The sequence below is a fragment of the Onychostoma macrolepis genome, chromosome 13, assembly GCF_012432095.1.
Source record: "Onychostoma macrolepis isolate SWU-2019 chromosome 13, ASM1243209v1, whole genome shotgun sequence".
NCBI classification, from domain to species: domain Eukaryota; kingdom Metazoa; phylum Chordata; class Actinopteri; order Cypriniformes; family Cyprinidae; genus Onychostoma; species Onychostoma macrolepis.
In genome coordinates, this window is record NC_081167.1 from 2,481,591 (window position 1) to 2,504,647 (window position 23,057).

Consider the following 23,057-nt stretch of genomic DNA (forward strand, 5'->3'; position numbering starts at 1 on the left):
GGTTTTTTTAACATTAATATAAGTTCCCCCAGCCTGCATATGGTCCCCCAGTGGCTAGAAATGGCGATAGGTGTAAACCGAGGCCTGTGTATCCTCCTGCTTTGCCTTTGAGAAAATAAAAGCTCAGATGGCCCAATCTGGAATCTTCCCTTTATGTCGTCATACGGGGAAAGGTTACCTCCCCTTTCTCTGCTTTGCCCGCCCATGAGAAAATGAGCTACTACCGTGCAAGGTACAAACGAACAAACGAGCGAAGTATGGCAGTTGCTCAGTGTTTGGATGTACAAATGAACACCGAAGTATTTTTTTAGTTCCTTCATCCGAGCCTATGGCTAGCATTAGCTACATGATGATAACTGTAACAGCATACATAAACAAACCAACTAAAGTACCTTATCCAGACAATATTTTAAACTAACCATTCGGAGACGTCCTGCTGCAGCCGCTGAGTTGCAACTTCTTCATCCAGTGCTTCTCCATCCGGATCAGATTCTGGGTCAAACTGAAAAGCTTGAATGACTGCGTGTCTATGAGCCATTGCCATACATCCACTGTCAACATTAGCGCATGGTAGCGCAAGCTGGTTAAGGCCACACACCCACCCTCCACCTTGCCCCGCCTCTCTCGTCCTTAAAGCTACAGACACAGAATGGCACGTCCTAAGGAAAGCTCGTTGTGGGACTGGCTCATAGTGGCTGAAATTCTGCACCAAGGCTGAATTTCGGGAAACAGACTTCAGATACAGTATTAGGGACCACTTAGGCCTATATAAAAGCATCCAAAAAGCAGCATGTCATGGGACTTTTAAGGTTTCTCTGCGGAATCCAAACGAAGACAAAAAGTATTGTGTATTCTGTTTGTCAAAGTTAGTAGAGGGGAACTGACTTAAATCAAAGCTCTAGCTAGCAGCACTTGCTTGCAGATGCCACTTGCTTGATAGTGACATTCCTATTTTTATGTTTGATTTAAACTCTCCAAATACAATTTGAAGCCACTGCTTTTTGTATACCAGTTTAAATTGGAATAATTTAGTTCATTTTCATTATTTATATATTATAACTAGTGCTGTCAAGTGATTAATCACATCCAAAATAAAAGTTTTTGTTTACATAATGTATGTGTGCTGTGTATATTTATGCATATATAAACACACATATTTCTGAAAAATATGTTAAGTTTATATATTAAATATATAAATTATATGAATATAAATATAGACATGTAAATATTTTCAAAATACAAACCCGATTCCAAAAAAGTTGGGACACTGTACAAATTGTGAATAAAAACAGAATGCAATGATGTGGAAGTTTCAAATTTCAATATTTTATTCAGAATACAACATAGATGACATATCAAATGTTTAAACTGAGAAAATGTATCATTTTAAAGGAAAAATAAGTTGATTTAAAATTTCATGGCATCAACACATCTCAAAAAAGTTGGGACAAGGCCATGTATACCACTGTGTGGCATCCCCTCTTCTTTTTATAACAGTCTGCAAACGTCTGGGGACTGAGGAGACAAGTTGCTCAAGTTTAGGAATAGGAATGTTGTCCCATTCTTGTCTAATACAGGCTTCTAGTTTCTCAACTGTCTTAGGTCTTCTTTGTCGCATCTTCCTATTTATGATGCGCCAAATGTTTTCTATGGGTGAAAGATCTGGACTGCAGGCTGGCCATTTCAGTACCCGGATCCTTCTACGCAGCCATGATGCTGTAATTGATGCAGTATGTGGTCTGGCATTGTCATGTTGGAAAATGCAAGGTCTTCCCTGAAAGAGACGACGTCTGGATGGGAGCATATGTTGTTCTAGAACTTGGACATACCTTTCAGCATTGATGGTGCCTTTCCAGATGTGTAAACTGCCCATGCCACACGCACTCATGCAACCCCATACCATCAGAGATGCAGGCTTCTGAACTGAGCGCTGATAACAACTTGGGTTGTCCTTGTCCTCTTTAGTCCGGATGACATGGCGTCCCAGTTTTCCAAAAAGAACTTCAAATTTTGATTCGTCTGACCACAGAACAGTTTTCCACTTTGCCACAGTCCATTTTAAATGACAATTTTTCTCTGAGAAACTCCTTTCTGATATTGCTCCACTATTTTTCGCCGCAGCATTGGGGGAATTGGTGATCCTCTTCCCATCTTGACTTCTGAGAGACACTGCCACTCTGAGAGGCTCTTTTTATACCCAATCATGTTGCCAATTGACCTAATAAGTTGCAAATTGGTCCTCCAGCTGTTCCTTATATGCACATTTAACTTTTCCGGCCTCTTATTGCTACCTGTCCCAAATTTTTTGAAATGTGTAGCTCTCATGAAATCCAAAATGAGCCAATATTTGGCATAACATTTCAAAATGTCTCACTTTCAACATTTGATATGTTATCTATATTCTATTGTGAATAAAATATAAGTTTATGAGATTTGTAAATTATTGCATTCCTTTTTTATTCACAAATTGTACAGTGTCCCAACTTTTTTGGAATCGGGTTTGTATATACTGTATGTGTGTGTATTTATATATACATAATAAATATACACAGAATATTATACACACATTATACAAACAAAAACTTTTATTTTGTATGCGATTAATCGCAATTAATCATTTGACAACACTAATTATAACATATAAAATATTTTCAGTGAAATTAATGTTTATCATTACTCTGTGTTTTCTATCTAGGGGTCTGCTGGCAATCAAGGAATACAAGGACTGCCAGGCAAAGATGGACAAATGGTATGGTTACTTTCCTCTTAATTTTCTTAAAGGGATAGTTCACCCAAAAAATGAAAATTCTGTCAGTAATTACTCACCCTCATGTCGTTCCAAACCTGTAAGACCTTTGTTCATCTTCAGAACACAAATTAAGATATTTTTGATGCATTCCGAGAGCTCTCTGAACCTCCCATAGACAGCAAGGATCCTTACACGATCAAGGCTCAGAAACGTAGCAAGGACATCTGTAAAATAGTCTTTGTGACATCAATGGTTCAAACGTAACTTTACAAAGCTACAAGAATTTTTTTGTGCACAAAGAAAACAATAATAATGACTTTATTCAACAATTCGTCTCCTCTGCGTCACTCTATAGCACCATTTTGGAGAGTATCACATACATAAACAATGTATGCTGTTCTGTGTCAGCGGCGCCGTACGCAGATACGCTGTTTAAATTGTTACACATTGATCTGAACGCAAACAACGTATCCGCGTACATACGTTGTTTACATATGTTATATTCTCCAAAATGGCACTATAGGGCAGTGTTAATTTTGACAGCGAATTTTGATTTAGTTTTAGTCATAGACTTTTGACTAAAATGCCATTTAGTTTTAGTCATATTTTAGTCATCTGAATTGTTTTTAGTTTTAGTCTAGTTTTAGTCAACTAAATATCATAAGATTTTAGTTGACTAAATCTACAGTAAATTTATTCGGCTAAAATCTAATGGGTTTAGTTACAGTGCATTTATTAAGCATTTCTCTAAAATTTCCAAACTCGGTTTTATCATGATAGACTGCGATTTAACTGCGGTGACACACAACATGCCTTTGTTAAAATTAAATAAAACCACTTCTCATAAAGAACAAAAACATGGTCTTCTTTTTAATGAAATACCAATGCTTATATAGGCTAATTATGCATTCTTTATAACAACTTGTTTACCATATTCTTCATTCTTTCAAGCAGACATATTTATTTCTATAAATAAATTTAGATTAATCTTTAGGTCTACTAAAGTGATTCAGTCAAGAGCAGTGAGTGATTTTCTGTCTTTCTTTTATTGCTTGATTAACATCAATGACTCGGACAATAGTGACTAAATTAGGCTGCTGTCCCTTTAAAACCGAATGCACGGATGCAATGTACTGATACATGTTCTCCCTACTGTTTACATGCACTTAAGATGTAATCAACTGTATTTACGTGAATACTCCTCAAAAGGGACATTTCGACATCATTTTGTGTGTATTTCTCCGTTCATGCGACGTGAAAGAGTACTCGCGCGCTGTGAGACGCGCTTTCTGTGTATGCTTCAGTGTCTGCGCTCAGAAAACCGGACCGAATTGAGTTCTCTCTTGTGTCGTCAGATTTATACTTATGCCTGCTCTTCTCTTACTCCCACTCCCACTTATTTACATTTTTGAACGTTTTATGCGCCGTGCAGCAAGTGTATTTTAGCTTATGTACCACCGGTTCATATCGCATCTAACCTCCTATGCAGCAGATTCCTTTTGAATGAATCTCTTCCCAATTCATCCCTCCCTAACATTTTCGTCTCGTTTTTAGTCGTTGATGTAAATGTCAATAGATTTATGTCATAATTTTTGTCATTCAAAAAAAGTTTTCGGTCGTTATGGTCTTGTTGTGGTCAGTGAAAAAAATGTCGTTGATGAATAACAATGCTATGGTGATGTGGAGGAGACGAATTGTTGAATAAAATCGTTATTTTTGTTTTCTTTGCGCACAAAAAGTATTCTGGTAGCTTCATAAAGTTATGGTTGAACAACTGATGTCACATGGATTATTTTAACGATCTCCTTGCTACGTTTCTGAGCCTTGATCGTGTAAGGATCCTTGCTGTCTATGGGAGGTTCAGAAAGCTCTCGGATTTCATCAAAAATATCTTAATTTGTGTTCCGAAGATGAACAAAGGACTTACAGGTTTGGAACGACATGAGGGTGAATAATTACTGACAGAATTTTAATTTTTGGGTGAACTATCCTTTTAACTATAGCATAAATGTTCCCCTTTTTATTTCCAGCTCTCTCTGTTCTCAAATATGGGTGTTTTGTTTGTTTATTTGTTTTTATTCCTCTTGACATGAATATTTAGTGCACTTCAAAATTTAGGCCTAGTCGTTCAGGATAAATGTAGTCACTGCTTCTCTGTGCCACCACCTGACCAACAATGCTAGTATTGTTCTAAGACTGCTAACTTAGTACTGTGTAAACAGTGACTTTGGATCTGTACCGTACCTCAGCTCTTCACTGGATGTGTTTTTATCCCACTTCATATCTACAATCCCCTGGAGATAATAGCTTATGAACAGCTGGATGGAGTTTTTTTGTTTTTGGTGCATGATCTTGGTTATTGAATAAGTCCCTGTGCTGAAAAGTACTGATATAACGTTGGAATGATACATGATGTACTTTGTGCTTAGGGAGATGCTGGTATGGATAAATAAAACAATAACTTTCACAAATCAAATCTGTTAATGGCTTGAACAGCAATGCAACCTCGTTTGTTTGTTATGTTCCAATACTCTATATTGCGTTAACAGACATACTGTCTATTTTAGGGAGAAAAAGGGAGTAGAGGCCCTGCTGGTCCACCTGGATATCTGGGAGAGCCTGTATGTTTACCACTCAATCATTTCACCACTTCATTTTTGTGAGTGGTCAGTTATTATGCTTTAATGCCATTTTGTGTGTGTGTTTATCAAGGGAGCACCTGGAAGGGATGGGAAAGATGGAATTCCTGGAGGAATTGGTCTAAAGGTCTGTACTGATACAGTTCTTTTCACCGTAAAAGACTGAACATGTTTAATGGCTTCCTTGATCTGTGATCACGGACCATTGAGAATATTTGGCAAGCCCACTTTAAGGAGGCTACACAGGATTCCAAGATACAATATTATTTGACAGAATTGCATGAAAAAATATGCTAGTACAGAATCTCCTTAAGGAAAGCCATAAAAAGGTTTGCACCATCGTTTCCTCTTTCATGCTGATCCACGTTGTCTTTTTTCCAGGCTTACAGATGGCTTTTATTAAACCAAGCTGTTCCTCAACATCTTGCTGGTTGCCTATATGATAAATCCTGGATTATTTGATTCGTTTCAGATCTTTAAACGTACTACTCCCTTAAAGTTCACCTTTATTTCTTCAAGCCAGAGAACAGCAATGAATGGCAACTTACCACTGAATCATCCCATGTTTAATAATCATATCAGAGGATACAAATAAAACACATGATTTATTGCAGCTTAATCATACTGCTTGCTTTAAAAGACATCAAGAATGTCTTGCATTGCTGTATGTTCTCTAAGTCACGAGAAACCAAGAAACACACTGTTGCTGCTTTAATGTTATTGCCAGCAGATTCAGTGGCATGCCATCTTGTTTAATAAAAAGATTAGGATTTGAAGTTAAATGTTCTCAGTATTGTATGCATGCAAAATGCGCTCATTGTTATGTACATGAAAAATTTCAACAAGTTTCAAACACTCCCATCCCCTGTTAAGATAAAGAGATGCAGTGCACTTTTATTCTGACTATATGATCTTTGTCTCTTCAGGGAGATCCAGGACCGCCTGGAATTCCTGGAGTGGATGGAAGAGAGGGACATCCTGTGAGTATATCTTAAAACAGATCATTGCCAGGTGTTTTAGTGTGTGGACTGCATTGAAGAGCAAGCTGTTGAATAATACCAGACAGCATTTAAGCAGAGAAACTCATGAAGAATACTCCCTTTTTGCATCATCTAATACAACACTCCAGTTTGGCTGAATGATGATATGATTTGAAGTCTCATTGTGGTTAAGTCTTTACACCTGGACTGGGGAGAAGAAAATTTCAATGTAGTTTGAGAAAAAAACTGTAAGTGACTCAGCAATGCAGTTCAGCAGACTAGCGCTCGACTCATCTTTAGAGAAATTGGTCTAAGAGCCACAGATTTGTATAGCTCTACTAGGAGAACACGTCAAGTTTTAATGAAAGCCAGATAACTAGAGCATCTAACTGGTTTTAGGATAAACAGTAAACAGGCCAAATCTATACAATGCATTGTCTGAAATTTTAGATGATCAAGTTCGCTCTCAGCAGTTGCTTTAGGACCCAGATTGGACATTTTACATTGATCATACAATAGTAACAGAAATGTCCTTACAATCAAACATCTGTTTTATATAGAATAATTATGCAACTGTTGTCAGCAGTAGTTAATTTAATTTGCTGATGCTGCTTAGCTTTGTAGATACAGTGCAGTAGTGTCCTGAAGTAAGGTCAAAATATAAAAATATGAAGAGCATGTTATATTGAAAAGAAGAAAACTTTGGTTAAGTTATTTAACTGACAAAATTAAGTGTCAAAAAAGGCAAACTACAGGTAGATTATCATGGAATGTATGTTGTTGTTTTTTTTTTAAATCAGTTAATAGTATTTTCTTGGTTCTCCCTTGTTTTTAATTACAGCAGCCATTCTCTGGGCATTACTCACTAAGCTTAGTGCATATGATGTGCGTAATTTTTGAAAAGCGGATTTCTTGGATTGTTCTCCAAGCAGATCTTCCATACTCATCTTGCAGTGCGAGATAAAACCGGAGATTCTTGACAACTGCTGACAGCTGGCAGCACTCACTAGTTTTCTTTGGACCAGTGCTTCTGCACGGTACCTGTCTTACGGTGCTTTGCAATAATTCTGTGGACATCAAGACCAGTAATATCCTAAGTAAACTGACCATATTTAGCCTTTTTGATAATATCCTCCTTGGCTGCAGAAGACAGCTCCTTCCTCTTGGATATTTTCACGAAGACCCACATGATAATGTTTAATAATATAGCTAACAATTCCCACATTGGCTGACTGAATTAAAGCTTTGGAATAATGAGTACAAGCTTTGTCAAGTCAAGTCACCTTTATTTATATAGCGCTTTTAACAATACAGATTGTGTCAAAGCACTTAACAGTATCAAATTGGAGGATAGAGTGTCAGTAATGTATAATGATAAGATTAAACACTCAATTTTCAGTTAAAGGCATTTCATTATTGAATTCAGAGATGTCATTGTCTAGCTCAGTTTAGTTTAAATAGTATCAGTGCAATCAAATCGACGATAATCGTATTTGTATGTCAGCTTTTGCATCATCACAAATGAAACAATTGAAATGTGGAGCATTTACATATAGTTTTACACTTAAAGCACAACTGTGCGATATGCTTACAAAATTTAATGCATTTTTAATATGTCTGAATAAAGGGCTAAGATGTCAGTTTTCCTAAAATACTAACCAACCACTGACAGCCATTATTTCTGGCCGCTACTGTACCTACAGTAGCTAGTGTGATTCTATTCTGATTAAGTTAAAAAGTTAATTAAGTTAAATTAATTGAGTTTCAGTTTACTATATTGGCATTACAGAAGTATAGAAATATGGCTAACAATTTTACAGTAATTTCACTCGTAGCCGTGAGGTATATCGGCACGCTGTGATTACCTATGGCCGAATCACAGCCGTGGCGATATACAGCCATATATATATATATATATATATATATATACACATTAAACACTCACAGCATGTTAGCCAAGTTTAGTTTTCACCTCTTGTTCTATTCTTTTTCAAGGTCATTTTCAGTGAGGTGAGAATTTATGCCCTCAAAGAAATGGAAGGCACTTTTTGCTACAAGTTTCCATGTTCTTTTACTGGTCCCTGCAGAGCAAACTCAGACCAAACATCTGCTTCCGCTTATCGTGGAAAATGCACCAAGGTGGCTTTGTTGGACATGCTAAAATTGTAAAACATTGTTAATTTTGCTGTTCATTCATAAACCACTGGACCAACTGTTACTTTCATATTCAACCTCTCAGGGGGCTACTTAAATGATTACTACTATTAGTCTGTATGTATATAAAATCATACAATGGCCCCAAGAAGTGTCTGAGCAATTGATAAAACTTATTGTTGGTTCATGATACCTTGTATTATTGACCTGAACCTTACTGGAAATTGTTACCGGACATTTAAACATTTACTTAAATTAGATGAATGTCATTGCATTCGGAGACAAATTATCAAACATATAATATCAACCATACAAAAAAAAAAGAAACAATAAACGAATGACGGGCTGGTGGTAGTGCTTAAAACATTATTGGTTATTTAGTATAATAATAAATTAAAAAATACGCTGAATTCTGACAGATTGCTGGGTTCATAAATATCAATCTGTTGCTCTGCTTTTGTTTGAACTGATCTGCAAAAATTAAAAGGTGGACTGTGATAGACAAGCGTTTGTGTACTAGCACCACCCATTGCTGAAAGAAACCACCTGTTGCTTCTGCTTAGTAAAGGCTTAAAGGCTTTGTTTTACATGACAGACTAAAATAATGAGTAATTCCAAACACATTCAGTCATTTTACAGGAATAAACAAGAATGTAAGAATCTCTTGTTTCCTGTCTCTTCGCATGTGTGTGAGAGAAAGAAACACAAAACATGCTCTCAGCTAAGCGACGGTGAGTCAAGCACATGAAGCGTGAGAGAACTCTGAAAATCCATTGATATCAGTGGGAATAGTGTGCTGTCAAGACGGAGAGGAAAAACACAAACAAATATTTACATTTAGAATGGCTCTTTCCACGCCTCCGTAAATGAGCTAACTCAGTCTTTCCTGTCTCAGTCAGTGTTCAAGTGTAATGATTCCCGACCATGTTCCTGGAGCCCCACAATACTGCACATTTTTCATGTGTCCTTTGTCTTAAGCCCGAGACACACTGCATGGTTTTCGGGCTGTCCCAGACGAAAGACTGGCATCGTGAAACAATCGTGGCAAGTTCTGTGATCATGGCTCCTAATCGGTGGTCCTGTGTCGTACAGTGAGAAAGGTTCAAAGACGGCCCTTGTCACGGTCTTGCTGCCAAAGATAGCGCACGATAATTTTATGACAGTATCAGAAATTCAGCATGATCATCTCACAGTGTCTCACAGATCTCACAGAGTGCTGCTACGATCCACGTTTACTGACCAGCCAATAAAAATGCGACATGAAATCAATGTGACATGGCACTAAAACATAAAACTGTTTACCTCAAGCTCTTATGCCTTTGTCTTTCGCTGCTTCCACTTTTTTTTTCAGCACACATAAAAACTACAACTGCTAAAGTGTGATTCATCTTGCTCTTTTTGTTTATTGCTAGCACATGCTGAAGACGTTTTATTCTTCTATAGAAACGTTTGTCGTAGCCTACGAGTCAATAGATGTCATCATCGTACAGTCTACATGCACATCGTACCCAAATTTATTAGATCCATGTTGCACAGTGTGATCTGAAAATCGTGCAGTGTGTAGAAGGCTTAATACACCCATTTCAGGTCTTTAAGTCTTTATTAATGATCTGATTACCTGAATCAAGTGTGTGGGAATCAGGTGTCCAGGAACGTGGCTGGGAACCACTATATCTGTGCTAAACTGATTCTTAGTCACTCAATCACTGCCGAATGAACTTTAAAAATGTAGACAGTGTTTAGTCTAGTCTATTTTTGACTACATTTATTGATTTACTCGTAGATGTAGAGGACTGAGTGACGCTACAGCTTCTCTTTTGAACTAGCTTCACTTTTCTGAGGCTTTTTTGCAATGTCTTTTAACCATGTGGTGTTAGTGTGATTTTAGTGGCAGTATGAAGTCTGTTGCCTTCAAGTTCACAAAGATGTCCTAGCAGGGTAACCACAGGTGTAGTTTATCATGTTAACTATGCATGTTCCACTAACTTCTGATTACCAGAAAGTTTCCAAATATTAAAACCTACTTTGAAACTTTGAAAAGATTTAGAAAATGTTGTTTTCCTAGGTTAACAAAAATATGGCGCTTTTTTTAATGCAGTGGCATACATATAGATTTAACAGTGTCTTAAATGTCCAAATACATTTTGGAGCCACTTTACTATATGTTATATTTTTCCTCTGTGGGTAATGTTCGAGGACCTGCTCAAGAAGTGCCTGCCAATAACAATTTACAGCATCAACATTTGCGGTACTGACATCTAAACATTGTACTTGGCAATAGTTGTCTAAAACATTTATGCATTGATACTTCTTTCGCTTCAGTAAGACTATGTTCAGAGGGCACTGCGGAATCCTGGCAGATGAAATCAAGGCAGCTGTTTCTTAGAGACCTACAGCACTGATATAAAGAGAGAGATGTGCATAATCAGAACAAACACTGGTTTTAAAAGTGTTGGGGGGGAAACTGATATTAATCAAATCATCCAGTTGGTCATTAGAACAGTAACTGTTTTAAATATTTGGATAGCTGACACGTAACACCTTCATGAACTTTAATTTATGAACTTCAAGATTTCAGGTTAAAATTTTCAGGTTAATATTTTCAGGGGCATAGCCATCATTTCAGAAGTGAGTGGGACAGAAATATATATACAGGTGCATCTCAATAAATTAGAATGTCGTGTAAAAGTTCATTTATGTCAGTAATTTAACTGAAATTGTGAAACTCGTGTATTAAATAGATTCAATGCACACAGACTGAAGTAGTTTAAGTCTTTGGTTCTTTTAATTGTGATGATTTTGGCTCACATTTAACAAAAACCCACCAATTCACTATCTCAACAAATTAGAATATGGTGACATGCCAATCAGCTAATCAACTCAAAACACCTGCAAAGTTTTCCTGAGTCTTCAAAATGGTCTCTCAGTTTGGTTCACTAGGCTACACAATCATGGGGAAGACTGCTGATCTGACAGTTGTCCAGAAGACAATCATTGACACCCTTCACAAGGAGGGCAAGCCACAAACATTCATTGCCAAAGAAGCTGGATGTTCACAGAGTGCTGTATCCAAGCATGTTAACAGAAAGTTGAGTGGAAGGAAAACATGTGGAAGAAAAAGATGCACAACCAACCGAGAGAACCGCAGCCTTATGAGGATTGTCAAGCAAAATCGATTCAAGAATTTGGGTGAACTTCACAAGGAATGGACTGAGGCTGGGGTCAAGGCATCAAGAGCCATCACACACAGACGTGTCAAGGAATTTGGCTACAGCTGTGGTATTCCTCTTTTTAAGCCACTCCTGAACCACAGACAACGTCAGAGGCGTCTTACCTGGGCTAAGGAGAAGAAGAACTGGACTGTTGCCCAGTGGTCCAAAGTCCCCTTTTCAGATGAGAGCAAGTTTTGTATTTCATTTGGAAACCAAGGTCCTAGAGTCTGGAGGAAGGGTGGAGAAGCTCATAGCCCAAGTTGCTTGAAGTCCAGTGTTAAGTTTCCATAATCTGTGATGATTTGGGGTGCAATGTCATCTGCTGGTGTTGGTCCATTGTGTTTTTTGAAAACCAAAGTCACTGCACCCGTTTACCAAGAAATTCATTGGTAAAACCACTTCATGCTTCCTTCTGCTGACCAGCTTTTTGAAGATGCTGATTTCATTTTCCAGCAGGATTTGGCACCTGCCCACACTGCCAAAAGCACCAAAAGTTGGTTAAATGGCCATGGTGTTGGTGTGCTTGACTGGCCAGCAAACTCACCAGACCTGAACCCCATAGAGAATCTAAGGAGTATTGTCAAGAGGAAAATGAGAAACAAGAGACCAACAAATGCAGATGAGCTGAAGGCCACTGTCAAAGAAACCTGGGCTTCCATAACACCTCAGCAGTGCCACAAACTGATCACCTCCACGCCACGCTGAATTGAGGCAGTAATTATAGCAAAAGGAGCCCCTACCAAGTATTGAGTACATGTACAGTAAATGAACATACTTTCCAGAAGGCCAGCCAACAATTCATTTTTATTGGTCTTATGAAGTATTCTAATTTGTTGAGATAGTGAATTGGTGGGTTTTTGTTAAATGTGAGCCAAAATCATCACAATTAAAAGAACAAAAGACTTAAACTACTTCAGTCTGTGTGCATTGAATTGATTTAATACACGAGTTTCACGATTTGAGTTGAATTACTGAAATAAATGAACTTTTCCACGACATTCTAATTTATTGAGATGAACCTGTATATGTATATATATATATATATATATATATATATATATATATATATATGTATATATATATGATTTACCTTTGTAAAAACAGAGATTAGCCAACCCTGCTCCTGGAGGAATACCTTTCTGCAGTCATCAACGTTCCTGCTCGTTTTTTTTTTTTTTTTCTTTTAAAGTAAACACCTTGACTCGCTTGTTTGGGTGTGTTTGATTAGGCTTTGAGATGAACTCTAGAAGAATGATTGACTACCCATTTTAAATGGGTCTTGTGGTGTGGAAAATTATTTTTAAGCATTCGATTAATATGAGTTGTTAAAACCTGTATACTTAAAAATGATAAAAGAATTAGCAAAACATACTTTATTTTATTATTATTATTTATGTCACATTTACAGGTATTTCATGCCAGCTAGCCATTTGCAGAAATGGCCTTAACAATACTAATTGTTCATGTCATAGTATTGCATATGGTCATTATATCATATAGAGAATTATATTTATTTGTGATTCATCGCAGTAAAACACGCTTCCTGCAACAAGTAGCATAGTAAATGCATAATAATACATAGTTTTGCAAGCTTTGTGTAATTTGTTGGTTGCTGACAAAGTCTGCTTTTCTACTGTCCTGAGTATATTTTAAAAGGCTCATTGCTGATTACTATGCTTTGCACTGATATAAAAATAGAAAGCAGTGCTTAAACTCCTGGAAAACTCTGAAGTGAAGCAAATGTTTTTTGCAGATTACATGGAGCACACATACATCATCAAGAGGAAGCACTGAAAGAGGAAATGTGTATGACCACAGAGATGCTTTAAAATGATAAAATGACAAATCTTGGCATGTTCTGCAGTTAACCTTAACTTTCCAAAGATCTAAAATGTTACGCTTTCTAAAAGCAGCAAACACAGCCATCAATCTGTGCAATGGTCTGTATTTCAGATTTTGAGATACAGTTTAATAATCTGGTTTTGTTCTTTTTTATGAAGACCTAGCCAGTAAAACATAATGTAAACACACTATCGACGGGAAATAGGCCAATTTTACGTGTTGCAAAATGATATGGGAACATGCTTGCATCTCGGGTATGTGCTGAGAGAGGTCACTCACCTGTGTCAATTGGGGGCTTGTCCGTGATCACAGAATGATAGTTTGTTTAAACACAATTTTATTGGCTGTGCCACCTGTACTATAACATTTCTAGTATACTGTTATGGCATAAATCTGTCAGCATAACTTGCTCATATGATGCTTGGATGTACTGGGTGGCTGCCAGAGCATTGCTGTGTGGTTTATAAGGTGCCCTGGGTGGTTGCTTTCTATGCTAAGTCAAAAAGTACTCACCCATTCAACTCAGCTCCTGGTGACCCACCGCTCGGCACATTTTGTATATGCCTCTCTTATTAGGGGCCAAGCACTAAAGGGCTAGAAACAAAATTATTTTTTCTTCTGATTCCTTGTATCAAGACGAATGACACTCATAAAAATAAATCTGCTGAACTCCTAGATCTCCTCCTAGACCAGGGCTGGGCAACTTCGGCCCTAGAGGGCCACTGTCCTGCAGAGTTCAGCTCCAACCCTAATCAAACACACCTGAACAAGCTAATCAGTGTCTTCAAGATCACTAGAAAGCTTCAGGCAGGTTTGTTTGATTAGGGTTGGAGATAAACTCTGTAGGACAGTGGCCCTCCAGGACCAAAGTTGCCTGCCCCGTCTTAGACCGTTTATCCAATTTTCACAAAAGTCAAATCATATCATCTTCAGACCAAGTCAATTAAAAACAAGAAAATCAAGTTGATCAGTCAAACCGTCAAACAAATAGTAGTCAGGCGATATGAAAAATGTATATTTGTGCTAATAACTTCTGAATGTTTTGGCCAAAAATCACAAGACTGGTCTTTTTACTGTACACTCGGAGCAACATAGTTGAATGGTACCCAGTGTTCCCATGTTAGCCATTTTGGGCATCAGACAGTTAGAATTTTGACAAAGAAATACTGTATTTAACGAATGCATTGGCGTATCATTCCAAAACTTGGTATGGATCTTTGGCACCAAGCCCTGAAGATATTCAAAAAGTTTACTGGCAGCACTTCCTTGTGATCAAAAAATTATAACGAAATTTCAAAACATGCTAATAACTTTTGATTAATTTTGCCTATTGTCATGAGACTTATCTTGATAGATTCCTTGGATCATGCCAAGAACATCAATACTAATTGTGTCATAATTGGCTGAACTTCCCGTCTGCCTTTTTGATTTATGTTGAAAACCTACTTTTTCAAACTACATAGTAGTTCCGATTTTCACCAAATTTGGCTCAGATCATCTTCAGACCATGCTGGCAAAAACAAAACAAAACAAACAAACAAACAAACAAACATGGAATTCAAGTTTATTGATGAAACTATTTTAATTTACCCTGTCAACAAATTTGATGTCTTGATGCCAAACCACATCTGAAGCTGTCCCTCTGCAAAGCTTTAACATATTGACACCAAACTTAATGTGTCATTGTCACCTCACACTGACCACGCCACATCAATTTGGTGACAGCACCACCTGTTGTTTAAAGGTGATAAACCATTAATATAAAGCCATTAACCATTAATTTCAAAATATAAACAGTTTTGCCTCTTGTCATGTGGCTGGTCTTATTAGATTTCTTGGGATATGCTGAGAACATTGATAGCTACTATTCCATAATCAGTTGAACTTCCTGTTCGCCATTTTGATTTACGTTGAAAACTCCTCCTGGACCATTAGTCCAATTTTCACCAAATTCAACCCAAATCATCTTCAGACCATGCCAGCAAAATGTTATGGGTTTCGTGTTGATAGTCGTCTTTGTTTACCGCAATAACAAATTTGATGGCACGATGCCAAACTGTATCTGAGGCTGCATCTCTTCAAAGCTTTTACAAATTGAAACCAAACTTTGTGTGTCGTTGTCACCTCACACTGACCACTCCACATCAATTGGGCAACAGTGCCACCTATTTGTCAAAATTGAAAAAAAAAAAAAATTAAGTCTTATTGCTAATGATTGAATTCATGATTTTCCAGCCAGTTTGATTAAAGTCACCTTAAAATGTCTTTAATTACTCATGTTTTGTCTGATCCTCCCTGCCATGGTTTCTCCTCATTCTGCCTCCCTTTAATTGCTGTCTCTCTTATTTGACACACTCAGGGCCAATTTACACTTGGCCACTTCAAGTGTTTTCTCTGATCAGATAGTTATCAGAACGTTAAGAGACAAGGGTTGTGTCGGAAATCTCCCCCTAGACCCTTAAAGTGGGCACTATTTGAGGGGGCAGCCATCTGTGGTGGTGTCTATAACAATAGTGGATATTGAGTGTAAGATCTGAAATGAGTGTGTCAGACAAAGGAGAGGTGCAAAATGTGCAGTTGGGTGGCTTCAGGAATGTGGTTGGGAACCACAGCCATAATGCGTCACAAGTGAAGAACCAATGTATACTCAACAGCTAGAAAATACCCATGCCAAATTAATTCCTGTGTCTTCCGAGGAGGTAGTGCCCACAGCATAATCATCAATCCATCCCTTTCCAATCTGTTTCCATCCACTCGTCCAATGTGATGATTAATAGATCAATTAAGGTACATACATACTGGTTTCCATTTCAGAGTTCAAGATAAATCTTTTCTTTACTACCAGAGCTGCCAGTTTGCTAAGTTTCAAATGATTGTTAAACAGCAAGCACAACGTATGCAAAAGCGACAGCCCTTCCGGCACATTCAATGTTTGAATTTGCTCACTAGTTTTCATTCACTCCTTCAATATAGGGAAAAATTAATGAGGGTATGGGTGCAGTTTTGAACACAGCAACAGTGTAAAAGCCCTCTGAAATGCATTCAGGATGGATTGAAATCTGATTGCGCACATCACTTCGGGAGGTGGTTTGAGAAGCATTGCAGATGCAACTTGACATGTGTAAATGCATATCCTTGTTATGTAAATATATACTGGCTTTCTGGCAGCCAGATACTATAGCGCTATTGCAACACGCATCTCCTTTTTAGCATGCCACAAATAAACCTCAGCTTTCAATATCGCGTCCTCATGTTGAACAGTGAAATAAGTAAGAAGACATGAAGTGGCAAGTGTAAATAGGCCCTTGAGTTCAGGGAGCTGATGATCTGAATAGATAAGAGAGACAAACAAAATATGCAGAGCTCTGTTGGATTTTTTTTTTTCACTAATTTTATTATCCGTAGATAAAATTTGTCTGATTAATTAGAAGAGTGATAAAACACCTCTCCTTAACAAGGCACATGATATGAGGTGCCTTTAATGTCTGTAGCATAATTGGTGAGGAGTTTCATTCCAAAGTATAATACTCCGGGCCAAAGGTTTGTTAAATCAGTGTTTCCTAACCCTGTTCCTGGAGGTACACAAACTGTACGCATTTTGGATGTCTCTCTTATCTTAGTCATTTATGTCAGGTCTTGGAGTCTTTACTACAACCTGAATTCCGTAAATGTTGGGACTTTTTAAAATTTGAATCAAATGAAAACTAAAAGAATTTCAAATCACACGAGCCAATATTTTATTCACAATAGAACATAGATAACATACAGTAACAAATGTTTAAACTGAGAAATTTTACAATTTTATGCACAAAATGACCCTGCTACAGATCTCAAAATAGTTGGGACGGGGGCATGTTTACCATGGTTTAGCATCTCCTCTTCTTTTCAAAACAGTTTGAAGACTTCTGGGCATTGAGGTTATGAGTTTCTGGAGTTTTGGTGTTGGAATTTGGTCCCATTCTTGCCTGATATAGGTTTCCAGCTGCTGAAGAGTTCGTGGTCGTCTTATATTTTTCGTTTAATGATGCGCTAAATGTTCTCTATAGGTGAAATATCTGGACTGCAGGCAGGTCAATTCAGCACCCGGACTCTTCTACTTCGAAGCCATGCTGTTGTAATAGCTGCAGTATGTGGTTTTGCATTGTCCTGCTGAAATACACAAGGCCTTCCCTGAAATAGATGTCGTCTGGAGGGGAGCGTATGTTGCTCTAAAACCTTTATATACCTTTCAGCATTCATAGTGCCTTCCAAAACATGCAAGCTGCCCATACCGTATGCACTTCTGCACCCCCATACTGTCAGATATGCTGGCTTTTGAACTGAACGCTGATAACACGCTGGAAGGTCTCCCTCCTCTTTAGCCCGGAGGACACGGCGTGATTTCCGTGATTTCCAATAAGAATGTCAAATTTGGATTCGTCTGATCATAGAATACTTTGCCACTTTGAAACAGTCCATTTTAAATGAGCCTTGGCCCACAGGACACGACGGCGCTTCTGGTCCATGTTCACATATACGGCATATTTGTTTTCCAACAGTGGTTTCTGGAAGTATTCCTGGGCTCATTTAGTAATGTCAATGACAGAATCATGCCGATGAGTGATGCAGTGTCGTCTGAGGGCCCGAAGACCACGGGCATCCAACAAAGGTCTTGGGCCTTGCCCCCCGCATGGACAGAGATTTCTGCAGTTTCTCTGAATCTTTTGATGATGTTATGCACTGTAGATGATGAGATTTGCAATTTGACGTTGAGGAACATTGTTTTTAAAGTATTCCACAATCTTTTTATGTACTCTTTCACAGACTGGAGAGCCTCTGCCTCTCTAAGACATCCCTTTTATAGTTAATCATGTTACAGACATGGTCAATTAACTTAATTAGTTTCTAGATGTTCTCCCAGCTGAATCTTTTTCAAATTTCTTGCTTTTTCAGCCCTCTGTTGCCCGTGCCAACTTTTTTGAGACCTGTAGCAGGCATCAAATTTGAAATGAGCTCATTTAGTGGATAAAAGTGTAGAATTTCTCAGATTAAACATTTGTTATATTCTATTGTGAATAAAATATTAGCTCATGTGATTTGAAAGTCTTTTAGTTTTCATTTTATTCACATTTTTTAAAAGTCCCAACATTTCCGGAATTCGGGTTGTATAAGGCTAATGAGTTGAATCAAGTGTGTTTTATTTGGAAGAGTTCAAAAATGTGTACTGATGGTGTGTGTTCAGAAACAGGGTTGGGAAACACTGTTTGAAATCCTTAACCCTAAGCAGCACTTGCCTTAGCAAGGAGCACTGATAAAATGAAACTGGTTGAGTGCAATGTACTGCACAAAATGTGCACAATGAAAACTATTCAAAAATAGAGTTAATGGTTAAGATAACCTAATGGTTACCTTAGCAATTACCAACCCAAAGGTTATCACCCACTTATTCAATAGATGCTACAATATTTTGCTCATTAAATTATTAATGTATTCCCCCTGTGGTCACAAATTGTACCACTTAAAACTCATCTTTGACATTCAAAATGACATATTTGAACATTTTTGGACATTAAAATAATTTAATATTAAGTCTTAAAATGGTTTAAATGTAACTCTACACACTTAACCTCCATTAATATGCTAATTAGTTCCTTCCTCCACTCAATCGCCCCAGCTCAGACCTGCTCCCCTTTCACTCAGTTAACTAAGTAAACTCTACACAATGGCAATCTTGGATTAATGGTTGTTGCTATGTCATTCCTTGCAGTTTTGAAAATGAATCAGTGAATCAATATAATAAAATTCTGAATTATAGCTTAGAAAGTACACAAAGAGTGCTTTGTGTCATTCATCTTAGTTCATCGCGATCTCACAAAGTTCTTTTATAATCAGTCAAGCACTACACTGCACAAGGAATCTTAAACCATGTTAAAAAACTTGATTTTCACCATAGCTAGGTCAGCTAGTTTTTTAAACAATAATGTTGATATTAAATGGTAGCCCTTTAATTATTTTAACAGGAAAGGTAATATTACAGTACCTTGAGATTTAAAACTTTTTCCTCCTACAAATTGTGTAGGTTTTCTGACCTGTTGTTATCTCCGGTGGAGCTGGTCCCTATATTACAGTAGTATCCGAATTTAACAACATCCTGTTAAAACTATTATTCTCTCTGGCTGACAAAGCTTCAAGATGCCAGGAGGGACGCATTTCATATGTGATTAATCCAGACTTCCCATGCATGTTAGCTTCATCAGAAGCCAAGAAAGCCCACTGGTATCCTTACAAAGCACTGTGTTCACTATGTTCCTCAGATCCTAACAGAGTTCTCAAATGCACTCGTTTGTGTAATTCGTGTAACTTGTGTAAAAACTCTTGTCTATAGTGCTAAAGTCATTAATGAATGTTATAATCTTTTTTTTTGTGATTGCTCGAACATGCTCAATGTTAAACAACAATTGAGAATTAAAAAAAAAAAAAAAAAATATATATATATATATATATATATATATATATATATATATATATATATTTATTTTCTTTTTCTTTTTTCAGGGCATACCTGGTATACCTGGAAATGATGGTCAGACGGGAATGAAGGTGATGTTTTCTTTTCCTTTTCATGTGGACAATTAGTTTTCCATTTGCTGTTTTCTAGAGGTTATTCCTCATGCTCTTTTACAAAACTTAGTGAGCTGCATGTATTCTATAGTTTATAAGTCTCACTACTATCATAACATTAGCTACCCTAAATATATTTAAAATTTACATTTGTTGTTTTCTTTAAAGGGTGAATCTGGCTTGCCAGGGCCAAAAGGAGCCAAAGGTACACCTGGAGACCATGTAAGTAAATCTATAAATATATAGTAAGCACGTGAAAAATCATGATACAAAAGTAAATATACCTTTTCATGGTGCTTCTTACATGTTCAGGGATTTTGGGGCAGTTGTGGCCTAATAGTTAGAGAGTCGGACTTGTGACCCATAGGTTGTGGGTTCATTTCTCAGTACCAACAAGAAATGTAGGTGGGGGAGTGTATGAACAGTGCTGTTTTCCACCCTCAATACCCATGACTGAGGTGCCCTTGACCATGGCACCAAACCCCCAATTGCTCGAAAAAAATAAATGGCATGATCTGATACTCAAGTACAGTAATTAGTTACATTTACTCCAATACTTTACACCTCTGATATGTTGTACAAATGCTGTAGACTATTCAAAGTGGACAAGAAGCAAGAAAGCTAAGACTGTGGTGGCACTGAACTCCACTGTTGCACAAATCACTTCCATTCACAGGCATGCAAACATTGGAGAGAGGAAACACAAGCACATTTGAAGTTTTGTTTTTCCCTGAACTCTGACCTGTGAATTCATACAGTATGGTAAAAACATGTTTTATCAATAGAAAATGTAAATGTCGGTGCTGCTCTGTGTGTGTTAAGTTTTGGTAGCAATAGGACAGAAAGACCAAAATAGAAGTAAAAACTTTTGGGCAATGTATTCTTCTGAGTCGTTACTTAGCTACAGTGGTAAACAGTTGCTGCTAGTACTCATAGTAAGACTCACATTGACGACACAAACATACTCCAGTTTGGAGCTCAATGTGAAACAGAGTCATGTGAGTCGATGGGATTTGGAATCATTTAAACCAAGCTTTTGTGTGAAAACAATGCAAGTTCTGGATTGACCTGACTAAAGCTTTGTTTTATTTATTGAATTGGAGATTCTATATGCAATTTAAAGGTGACATATGAAAATCTGACTTTTTCCATGTTTAAGTGCTGTAATGCATCTACCAACCCAGAAAAATGAAAAAGAACAACATTTTTTCAAACCAATTTTTTTTTTGGTAAGCCTTTCTTTGCAATTATGTGAAAAAATTAGCACATCAGATTTCGCTCCCCCGTGAAGTGGCAAGGGGCTCTTATTATCATATCACGGCCCCGTAAACTGCACGTTTCCACCCACGGTGCTGCTATTGTGTTTTCGCCAAGCGACAACGGTGTACCGGTTCTAACGCCATGGCAAAAGTTCAAGCAAAGCATGCTAACTGTTCTGTCTTTGGCTGCAGAACACTGTTTAGAGTCCCAGCCTCAGAGGAGACAAGAGAGCAGTAGGGCTGTAATCAACCAAAGAAAATCTTGGTCGACTGAAGTCCTGAAACTTTCGACTAAAAATCGACTAAAAATGACGATGTGGAGAAAAAAAAAATGTACGTTACATTAATTAGATGCGCACTGTGCTCAGTACTTGGTAGCCTTGTTGTCTGCCTAAATTAATTATAAATAAACATAAAAAACTAATAGGCTATTTGCAGTATATTAAATCGTTTTTGACCTAATTATTTTGCACTGAAATGAGTCTGACACACGAGTCTGTCGTCTCTGACAGCGGTGCATCACGTGCACCTGCGCAATATCATAGCCTGTGATTTCTGAAAACAGTACTATGTTATTTAGAAAATTATTTTTGTCATATGTTATAAGTATAACTGTCAGACACTATCATTTCAGCCGCTCTGCGCAGCTCGCACAGAGCGAGGCTGAACATAAGAGCTCAGCTTCGCGGCTGAGACACGAATAGACTTAAAGCTTTTACTCTTAATAAACACAAAAGGCGCGTCCACTTTAATAAAAAAATAATATTTATTAAACAAACAAGAGCAGAAACCAAATAAAGTGCATGACTGAAAAATAAAGCATCTTAGGCTCAAAACTAACACAAACAGTGGGCACAGCGCAATTGCGCATTCCAAATAAAAAATACAAAAAATACAAAAAATAAAAAAAGTGCCCAAATCCAATAAATAATACTAGAAATAAATTTGCAGTTTGCACAATAATAAAAGGGAACCATAAAAGTAAAGTAGGCTACTACAACATGTTAATCATCCAAATTTTAAACGAAACCAAATAAAGTGAATACAACAACAAGGTAGCTGCACTCAGAACAAATACAAAAATAAATAAATCAAATGCCCAAATCCACAAGTATTTACAATTAAAAATTGTAAAACTGATGAAATGAGCGCGGCAAAAAATCGACCAATCAGAATTTTGGTCGAACCAGACCGTATCGACCAATTAATCGACTAATCGGCTGGGACGTTACAGCCCTAGAGAGCAGTGCATTTATTGATTTATTTACTGTATATTACGCTGCTGCCACACAGATCTAATATAAACATGCAATTTCTTTCCCAGCTGTTTACCTTCACAGACATAACTGACTGCATAAACTGACTCATGTTTTTAACATAAACTCATGTTTGACAGTTTGACAGCGCAATAAGACATGAAAGAGAACTTAGTTTAGTACTCACATGCCGTGTGACAGATGCTTTCTGTGCACGTGCTTAGGATGTGTGCGCTCACAAAACCGTATATAACCAATTTCAGCATGATAGACATGATAATCAAAACCAAATAGATGTTTTTAGCAGAGTTGCGAAAGCAACAAGTTGTAAAAGGGGGCAGGAAGCAGCAGCTCATTTCTATTTAA

General features: G+C 37.4%; 1 protein-coding gene across 1 annotated transcript in view; it reads left to right on the plus strand.

The window, feature by feature from the left end:
• Nucleotides 1–23,057, plus strand: part of col21a1 (collagen, type XXI, alpha 1) — a 129,881-nt gene that overhangs the window by 64,626 nt on the left and 42,198 nt on the right. The window contains 6 exon segments of the mRNA XM_058795230.1: nt 2,696–2,749; nt 5,317–5,370; nt 5,462–5,515; nt 6,315–6,368; nt 20,111–20,155; nt 20,345–20,398. Of these exon segments, the coding sequence (XP_058651213.1) occupies nt 2,696–2,749; nt 5,317–5,370; nt 5,462–5,515; nt 6,315–6,368; nt 20,111–20,155; nt 20,345–20,398 (315 nt within the window).